Source organism: Rhinopithecus bieti, unplaced genomic scaffold, assembly GCF_001698545.2.
Source record: "Rhinopithecus bieti isolate Rb0 unplaced genomic scaffold, ASM169854v2 scaffold_3043, whole genome shotgun sequence".
In the NCBI taxonomy this organism is placed as follows: domain Eukaryota; kingdom Metazoa; phylum Chordata; class Mammalia; order Primates; family Cercopithecidae; genus Rhinopithecus; species Rhinopithecus bieti.
Window position 1 is genome coordinate 6,036,360 of NW_016804580.1, and position 10,533 is coordinate 6,046,892.

Genomic DNA, 10,533 nt, shown 5'->3' on the forward strand with positions numbered 1-10,533 from the left:
CCTCTCCTCTCCTCTCCTCTCTTTTTCTTTATTGGAGACAGGGTCTTGTTCTGTCACTGAGCCTGGAGTGCAATGGAACAATCTCGGCTTAATCTCAATCTCCCAGGCTCAAGCAATTGTCCCACCTCAGCCTCCCAAGTAGCTGGGACTACAGACACACACCACCATGCTTGACACCACACCCAGCTAATTTTGTATTTTTGGTAGAGGTAGGATTTCACCATGTTGCCCAGGCTGGTCCTGGGCTCAAAGGGATCTACCCACCTTGGCTTCCCAAAGTGCTGGGATTACAAGCCTGAGCCACTGCACCCAGCCATTCCTTTAAAATTCTTAGAGCAGTTTATAAGATTCTCTTAGTTTTCTAAGTTTGCCCTTTGTGATCTAATTTTGTTTGTTTACCCATTAAATGGTAATGTTATTTAAGGTTCTGTCTTTGGTTCTCTTCTCTTGATCATGCTGGAAACTTTCCCTGGGTGATCCCATTTTTGTTCCTTGGCCTTGACCATTGTGTTCATATCAAGAGTTGTAAATAAAATACTTAAAACGGGGCCACGTAGGTAACATAAATGAGTGACATGGTCAGGGATGATGGAGATGCTGATGGATTCAAGTCTCCATGCCCTGTTCGGAGCTCTGGTCATATTGTTGCTCTTTTATAGTATAGTATCCAGTGTTGGCAAATCTTCAGTTTTTCAAGAGATATTAGACATCTAGAGTTCTTAATGGGAAATTTCTTATTTCTATAATAATTATGAGCAACTGGTTAAAATTTCAACCATAGTGCAGACCAATAGTATTTTTAGTTTGCAAGTTTACTTACTGTAACTTACCATGCTTCTCACTCCTAGATTTTATTTGTCTTCAGATCTGAATTTTCTGCTGGGTTTTAGGCTTATCCCATTGTGTGCTATATATAGGAGTTCTGTCACCCACAGGCATCTCAAAGACCATGACCCTGAACTTCTCATTTGTATTAGGAAGTGATTTCATTTGTAGAACACCTGTGAGTTTGAATCAATATTTCACCACCTACTAGCTCACCAAGCAAGTTACTTTATTTCTTTAAACTTGTTTGCTCATATGTGAAATGGGAGTAATATTTACTTTACTGAGTTCTTATGCTAGCACAGTTACTTGCGTACAGTAACCAAACACTGCTTTCAGTTGCTGTTCCTGTTTCAGTGAATGGTATCACTACATGCACTTACTGCTGCTTAAGAGTCATTGGTGACTCTACCCTTATTTTTATTTTTCAGGTCTAATTAGTCACCAAGTTCTATTAGTCTAATAGAATTTTCAGGCCTAAGTAGTCACCAAGTCCTTAGAATTTATCCTGCTCTCTACTGCATGTTTCTTCCCCAAACCGTCCTTCACCTGTGTTCTGCAGTGCCTTTAGAAATTAGCTTGAGAGACCAGGTGTAGTGGCTCAAACCTGTAATCCCAGCACTTTGGGAGGCCAAGACGGGCAGATCACCTGAGGTCAGGAGTTTGAGACCAGCCTGGCCAACATGGTGAAACCCCATCTCTGGTAAAAAGACAAAAATTAGCTGAGGGTGATGGCACGTGCATGTAATCCCAGCTGCTAGGGAGGCTGAGGCAGGAGAATCACTTGAACCCGTGGGTGGAGGTTACAGTGAGCCAAGATTGCACCACTGCACACCAGCCTGGGCAATAGAGTGAGACTTCACCTCAGAAAAGAAACTAGCTTGAGGCTGGGCATGGTGGCTCATGCGTGTAATGCCAGCACTTATGGGAGATTGAAGTGGGAGGACCACTTGAGCTCAGGAGTTTGAAATCAGCCTGTCAGCACAGTGAGACCCCATCTCGTACTGCCCCGACTACCCCCCCCCCCCCAAAAAAAAAGCCAGGTGTGGTGGTGTTCACCTGTGGTCCCAGCTCCTTGGGAGGCTGAGGCAGGAGGTTCGCTTGGCTCAGGAGGTCAAGGCTGCAGTGAGCTATGATTGCACCACTGCACTCCAATATAGATGACAGAGTAAGACTCTGTCTCAGAAAACAAACAAAAGACTCAGAAAACAAACAAAAGATAGAAAAGAAATTAACCTGAAAAGCAACAACATCTCTTCCAGTAAGTTTTTTGGCTTACCACTTTTCTCATTCCAGGTCTGAATTAGATACCTCTTTTTCTGTGCTCCTAGCCCCCTGAGGATGTCTCTGTCATAGTGCTCTTCACAACTGTTTGTAATGTCTTTTTTTCTATGCAACTTCTTGAAGGCAAAGACTACCTATCTTGAATGGCTTTTTATCTCCAGGGCTTAGAATAATGCCTGGCAAATAATGAGTTCAATGATGTTTGGAGAATGAATGCATTGGCTAAATGAATATATTTTTTTCTGGAGAAACTGTAGATATAAAAAAGATCTCAAAGCCTTAATTATAGCTCTAAGGCCTTTTAAAATATCCCAATTGTTTTGTTTTCCCTGTTTGAATAAGATTGTAGGTGCTTTAATTTATTATGTAAGTCAGTAACTTTATTTATTTATTTATTTATTTATTTATTTATTTATTTATTTAAGACGGAGTCTTGCTTTATTGCCAAGTCTGGAGTGCAGTGGTGCAATCACAGCATGGCTCACTACAGCCTCGAACTTCCAGGCTCAAGTGATCCCCACACCTCAGTCCCCACGATAGCTGGGACTACAGGCATGTGCCACCATGCCTGGTTAATTTTTATTTTTTGTAGAGACAGTATCTCCCTTTGTTGTCCAGGCTATGTTGATGTTCTTTAGAACAAAGTAAATTGTATTGTTGATATAAATTACTGTAGCCCTCTAGGGCTACAATTGGTAATTTTTATTTCTTTATATATTTTTTTCTACAGCCCACTTAGGTTCATTCTTTCCTCCTGTTTCTGTACCTGGGTCTTAGGCTTTTCTTCCCTCTTGGCCTCCCAGGAGCTCTGGTTTATAGCAAGTTTTCTCGGCCTCCACACTATTAACACTATGGGCCAGTTATTTCTTGTAGAGGTTGTTCTGTGCATTGTAAAATGTCTAGTAGCATCCCTGGTCTATACCCATTGGATGCCAGTAGCACCCTCCAGGCTTGATAACTAAAAATGTCTCCAGGTATTGTGAAATGTCCCACAAAATCACCCCTCGTTGAAAACAGCTGGTTTATAGATATTCCCATTTCTTTATTCTGAAAGCCTCTCCTTGTCTATGCTGGGCATGATTTTCTGTTTTTTTAAAAATAAACACTTCAAAAAAATTAACTTGTTTCCTATTAACTTATGCTCATCCTCCCACCCCGCCCTCCCCCGCCCCCCCAATCCTCTTTCCTAGAATGAGTAGCTTCCATTTCCCACCTTATTTCTGGCTTTTATCCCCATGGTTCCTCTCAAAGTGATTTCATCAAGTCTCCCATGATTTTCACCTCCTATGTTCTCTGGAGTAAATGGAGCTGCCAACTCATAGCCCAGTTCATCATGTCTTAATCCTTCCTCCTCTCCTACCCCTGCAGCTGCCCCATACAGTCAGTCACAAAGTCCTGTCTGTGTTATCTCTGGAATGTCTCTAGAATCTACCAACATTCTTTATTCCCACGCCTGTTTCCCACCAATGTCATCAGCTCTTCTGTTGGTTTCTGAATTTCAAGTTGGGCCTATTCCATTTTAATTTCTACCCTGTCACCTTTCTAGAACATGGTCTCTTCCTACTTCAGACTTTCTCAGTCATGATTTCTGGGGCCTTAGCATTTGCCTTTTGGAAGGTCCGTTAGGTGATTTTTATGGAACTGTAATTGCTTCATTCCTCTACTTAAGAAATGTTTTCTTGCCCTTAGAAACTCCTAAAATCCATGACATATTTTTTACAAAGCTCTTCCTGCTATCCCCTGCTTTTAACAAAAGCCTTTTGCTAAATAAAATGGTGTAGGTTCTTTTAGAGAACCACTTCATGAAAAGTCAGTGTTTATTTGTTTAGTTACTAGCACAATATTTTTTAAATACCAACAATAAAATTTATAATTGGAGGAGGGATCCAGGAGGAAATGCAAGTTTACTGATTATGTGTGTCTGTAACAAATTTGACTGCTAAGTTATATTTAAATAAAATTTGGTTTTTTTGCAGGTATTTATAACAGCAATGATGTAGCAGTACCATTTCCAAATGTAGTATCTGGCTCGGGATCTAGTACTCCTGTCTCCAGCTCTCACTTACCTCAGCAGTCTTCTGGGCATTTGCAACAAGTAGGAGCGCTCTCTCCCTCAGCGGTGTCATCTGCAGCCCCTGCTGTTGCTACAACTCAGGTAAGTTGTTACACTATGATGTGAGAGGTAGTAGGTGAGTTTCTCATTTTTAAAGTGAGTTTCATTAGAGGAGAAACAAATGAAATAGGACCTTCTATAGGAATTTATGAAATATCTCAATTTGTATTAATGTGTTGGTGAAAATGATAGGTATTTTTACATGCTATTCATGAGAGAGGATGGATGAGTGTATGGGCACCAACTAATTCTTCTTAATTTCTGGGTTTTAAATTTTGTCCGAATGATATAAAATATAATTTCAGGGGAGCTTTTATTTTTTCTTTAAAAAAGTAGGACCCACAAAATATGAGCCAGTTTTGGACTCTTGTGATTTTAAAATTCCTTTTATAATTTTAAAATTACACAAATCATATATGAAATATTTTTACAGTTTTAAAAAAACCAGTGTAGGAGAATATAGGTTAAATGAATGATCGCTTCAAGCACTAGACATTTTTCCTCCTAATGGGAGAGAACAGTGTTTGTAAATATTGTAAATAATGATGAATATATAGGTTTTTCCATTTGTGTACCCCTTTTATCTGACTTTAGATTTCTAGTTTGATAGGTGACCTAGTCTATAGGATGTTTTGGGGGACGGAGTCTCATTCTTGTCACCCAGGCTGGAGTGCAGTGGCGTGATCTTGGCTCACTGCACCTCCACCTCATGGGTTCAAGTGGTTCTCCTGCCCCAGCCTCCTAACTAGCTGAGATTACAGTCGCATGCCACCTTGCCTAGGTGATTTTTATATTTTTAGTAGAGGCGAGGTTTCGCCATGTTGGCCAGGCTGGTCTTCAATCCCTGACCTCAGGTAATCTGCCTGCCTCGGCCTCCCAAAGTGTTAGGATTACAGGTGTGAGCCACTGCGCCTGGCCAAGATGTTTTAAAAGTAAGAGTTAAACAAAAGAAATTGTAATCCTGTTTTATAAGCAGGACAGTGCAGGGGGAAAGCTGTACCCAACCCCCCTGCATTATACCCCCTTCCCCAGAGATAATCATTTAAGATTTCCAAAGTATATATTTTTATTTATTTGGAATTATGTATAATTTTATTTTCATTTCTCCAAAGCTCTAGTAGTCTTTTAATGGTCAAGAAAATGGTCACAGGGACAAATGTCTAATAAACTAGTTAAAATAGTTGTTTATAAGTTCCTGTCAACTTAAGCTTTATGGATATGTGCATAATTTCCATTGCATGTGTTGTTAGGATACATATGCTTTTCTGGCAAGCACAGCATTAGGTTATTTTGATGCATTTGTGTGAATGGCACAGTGCAAGCAGTTGCTATTAAAATTACGTATTAGAATCAACCCGACAGTTCAGCACAGAAAATCAATGGCATGATTAGTAGTATCATCTTTGAAGTTGAAAGTGAACTATTTGGTGAACCTCCCAACTTGAGTTAAAGGAGTTTGACTACTTTAGCAGAGTTTTTCTGTGGTTCATTTCACTAAAAGTGAGGTAGCCATAACAGAGGTTTGGGGTTAGAGAGGGTGAAAGGATAAATGAAAGAATGGCTCTTATAAATGGTTTTATCTCTTTTAATTAAGTATAACCATATGCTGTTGATAGTTTTATATCCTTGGACAAAGTCTCACATGAACATTTTCAATGTGCATTTTTTCTTTTCTGTCTTTATAAAAGTCTGTTTAATTATTCTCTGGTTAATTCCCAGCTGAATTAAGCAAAAATCCTCATTTCTTCTCATTCATTATGTTTGTGAGCCAGGGGGTTGGCATTAGGGAAGTGGTAGTGAAGAGAAATTTATAGCTAGAGGGAAAATTCCACTTAACGTGTGACTCAGCTGAAGAACAAAGAAATCATAGTTGTAAGTAACCCAGGATTCAGTTCAATTAAAATCCCCTCTCCAGTTTTCAGAAAGATGGGTCTCTTACAAATGTGATCATCCAGTTAGATTTACATGCTGTGTACTGAGATACCTGCATCTATGTTTCTGTTCAGCAGTAAATGCTTTCTGTCTTCAAGCTGAAGCTTATTTAGCCTGGCTTATCTGGTGCTGCTGTAGCAACCATCAGTCTCCAGGCAACTGAGGCACGTTGACCTCTCGGTTGAAGTGAGTGCTGAACTACTTCAATTTAGCTGCCTGAGACAATAATAATGGTGTTGAATGTGAAAAATGTGAAATTTTCTAGGCAATGTGCAAAAGAAAGGATACAGAAATATTTAAATAGAATTGATAGGACTCTTAAAATTGATAGGACACTTAGCAATTAAATCATTTTTTTCAAAATGATAAAGTTCATTCCTGTTTCACTCTCATATAGACCGTGTTTGTTTTCAAGTCATACATTAATTGTATTTAGATGGTCACATTGTAGTGTTTTATTTAGGGTTGCTCTAAGTAGTTGATTTGAGAGCAATGCAATAAGATAAATGGGTGAATAAAAATTAACAATATTTAAAATGTAATTCTAGGCCAGGCACGGTGGTTCATGTCTGTAATCCCAGCACTTTGGGCAGGCCATGGTGGGTGGGTCGCTTGAGGTCAGGAGTTTGAGACCAGCCCGGCAAACATGGCGAAACCCTGTCTCTACTAAAAAATTAAAAAATTAGCCGGGTATGGTGGTTCACACCTGTAGTTCCAGCTACTCGGGAGGCTGAGGCAGGAGAATCGCTTGAACGTGGGAAGCGGAGGTTGTAGTGAGCCAAGATCGTGCCACTGCACCCCAGCTTGGGCCAACCAACAGAGCCAGACTCTGTCTCCCCCACCAAAAAAAAAAAAAGGAATTCTAGAAGTCTTACCGCAACTATTAAGAAAACCATCACACTTGCAAGCAAAAATTTTAATAATATTGATAGATAATGGAAATATTAAACTTGAATACCGTTTTGTGCCCCCACGCCCTTAATGAAAGTAGTAGTTTTATTGATTGGATTGGTGCCAGCAGGATAAAATCCAGAGGTCATTTTGCTTTTGTGATGTACATTTTAAGTAAACAGACCTCTACATTGGCTTATTTGGTATCTTAAGAATTGTTCCCTGGAAATTGGTAAAGGAGCTAAGATTAGGAAGGGGTAGTAGAAGTTAAAAACTTAGAATAAGTTGATTTATGATTTTAATTGGGGGGAAAAGGAGACACTTGTAAAATTGGGGTGGGGAAAGTCTGATAGCACAAATTTTGGGGAAAAAAACTGTTTGATAAACCTATTTTATATTCTTTTTTTTTTTTTTTGAGATGGAGTCTTGCTCTGTCACCCAGTCTGGAGTGCAGTGGTGCGATCTTGGCTCACTGCAACCTCTGCCTCCTGAGTAGCTGGGACTACTGGCACCCACCACTACACCTGGCTAATTTTTGTAGTTTTGATGGAGATGGAGTTTCACCATGTTGGTCAGGCTGGTCTCGAACTCCTGACTTCAGGTGATCCGCCCACCACGGCCTCCCAAAGTGCTGGGATTACAGATGTGGACCACCGCGCCTGGCCTCTATTTTATATTCTTAAGTGTTAAACCGCCCCTCCCTCCCCCCCCCCCCCCCTTCCTTTTTTTTTTTTTTTTTTTTTTTTTTTTTTTTTTTCCTTTCAACAGACTTGTTTTTAGAGTAATGGTTCTTTCACAAATAATTGATACGAAGCCTGCTTTACTACATACTAGCATATCAGTAATAGAGTAGTTTCTTAACATTGCAGGAAGAGTGGACTCCCGTCCATGTGACTGTTAATAATGTGCTCTGCCCTTGTTGGATCAGGAGTAGAGGTATAAATTCGTTTTTGTAGGCGTGTCATTAATTTTTCAATTCGCCTTTCAAATCCTACTGTTTCATAGTTCTACAGTCATTCTGTTCTGTCTTTGGGAGAATACAGGTGCTTTTTTTTGTTTGATGGATGATTTCTTTAGTAGAAGAACTTAAGACTGAATGCAGTGAAATGTAATTGCATTCTGTTACATCCTACTTTCTGAGTTTTGCTTTTGAAATACAATCTTCATGTGATAATCATGGCTTCTTGTCCTATCCCATGTTACTGTTAAACAAAATGATGTAGACTTAAACATCATTTAAAGTAAACTTGCAAGGTTTATTTATGTGATATTTAGTAAATGCAGATATTTCGTGTTTCTTTTGTTGTTGTTGTTGTTTTGTTTGTTTGTTTTGAGACGAGGTCTCACTCAGTTGCCCAGGCTAGAGTGTAATGGCATGATCTCGACTCACTGCAAACTCTGCCCCTGCCGGGTTCAAGTGATTCTCCTGCCTCAGCCTCCTGAGTATCTGGGACTACACGTGTGCACCACCATGCCTGCCTAATTTTTGTATTCTTGGTAGAGATGGGGTTTCACCATGCTGGCCAGGCTGGTCTTAACCTCCTGACCTTGTGATCTGCCCACCTCTGCCTCCCAAGGTGCTGGGATTGCAGGTGTGAGCCACCTCGCCTGGGCATATTTTGATATTTTAAAGATACAATTGGCCAGGCACGGTGGCTCACGCCTGTAATCCCAGCACTTTGGGAGGCCGAGGTGGGCGGATCACCTGAGGTCAGGAGTTTGAGACCAGCCTGACCAACATGGAGAAACTCCATTTCTACTAAAAATACAAACAAAATATGTGTATATAACCCAGGTGTGGTGGCGCATGCCTGTGATGCCAGCTACATCCTAGCTACTCGGTAGGCTGAGGCAGGAGAATTGCTTGAACCTGGGAGGCGGAGGTTGCGGTGAGCCGAGATCGCACCTTTGCACTCCAGCCTCGGCAACAAGAGCGAAACTCCATCTCAAAAAAAAAAAAAAAAAAAAGAAAGATATAATTAGTGACTAAAGTTTTGCAGATTTCTGTGACACTTTCATCTCAATTAGCTTTGGATATTTTGTTTTCCAGTATTATTATGTATGTGTGTGTTTATGTAGGGGAAGTTGTCTTAGATGTAGTCTCCAATTTCTTTTCAGATGATGTCTAATAAGGACCTTAAATTCTACTTGAGAAAATGGTTTAGTTTCTCAGGCAGATTCAGCTGACTTTTGGGTTGACATTTGTGTTTATCCTTAATTAGTCAGAATGTAAATTTCTTCTGATTTAAATAATATAATGGCTTATAATTTTAAGGAAATTACCTTTCTGAGCAAAATCAGTTTTTATAAGCTTGGTAACATCTCTTGTTATCAGATGATGAAAAGGTTTAGTCACAGTGACCGTCACATATCTGTAAGTCTGGAATTAAGACAGCCTGATTCCTTAGCCTGCTCTCTTATTACTGTTAATGTTAAAATGAATTTCCCAATTATGTACCTCTTATGCTACCAGGTACCTCCTTGGAAAACATTGTTAGCAGTTTTACTGTGTCCATTTGTGTCATGCAATGCAAAAGAGCAGAAATTTGAGTCAGCAAAAGTCCTGGGTTCCAGGAGTTTTGCTACTCATTCATATAACCTTGGGCAGGTCTTTTAATTTTTATGAGCCTCAGTGTTTCCATATGTAAAATGGGAATACTTTAAGTACCTGTTATACCTGCTGTACAGATACTTTATGAAGTTCAAATGCAGACCATAAAATACTTTAGAATTCATTGTTATGACTTCAGTTGTTACTTTTCAGCCTGATTACCAGTGAGAAAAGAAACTGTACAGGAACACTTGCTGTATTGGAAATAGTATTAACAATTTCTGTTAAAACTCATATAATTTCATGCTAACATAGATAAATGAATTTTAGCCATTATAGGTTCAGCTGTGGATTAAGGTCTTTTCCAGTTCCAAAATTATTTCAAAGCTTTTGTCCTAAAGTAATTTTTTTCCCAGAAAGGTAAGACCCATATTGATATTAACCAATTAAGAAACCTACTTAGAATTGGTTGGTTAATCTATACAGTCCTGTTGTCTGATCATGAGTGTTCAGTGATGGTTTAACTACACTTCATTCCCTCCTACTACTTTATGGAAACTCAATTGTGGGGCATTTTGGCATTAGCCTAAACAATGGTTTTGAATACGTTAAGCTCCTAACAATTAGGGAGCAGTTTGAAGCATTGAATAATGTGGAATGATGCAATTGAACCTGACAGCTTCAACAGTCAGCCTACTCATGGGACCTGAAAGTTGTTCACACTTGGTTTCACCTCTCATCACATGCTGAGTATTGAAGCCTTGCTGGTGGTAGCTGACACAGAAATGGGTCTGCTATCAGAATATGTTCTTAGTAAATATAAAGTTTGAATTGAGCTGGAGAATATGTGAAACTTTCCATTTTTCCCTAATCCATGTCTAGTGTTCATTCATGTTTTTCCTGGAAACTTTTCTTTTTTTTTTTTTTTTTTTTTTTT

General features: G+C 39.4%; 1 protein-coding gene across 1 annotated transcript in view; it reads left to right on the forward strand.

The window, feature by feature from the left end:
* MLLT10 (MLLT10 histone lysine methyltransferase DOT1L cofactor) overlaps nt 1-10,533 on the forward strand; it is a 249,797-nt gene that overhangs the window by 215,171 nt on the left and 24,093 nt on the right. Inside the window, 1 exon segment of the mRNA XM_017869231.1 lies at nt 4,086-4,264. Within this exon segment, the coding sequence (XP_017724720.1) occupies nt 4,086-4,264 (179 nt within the window).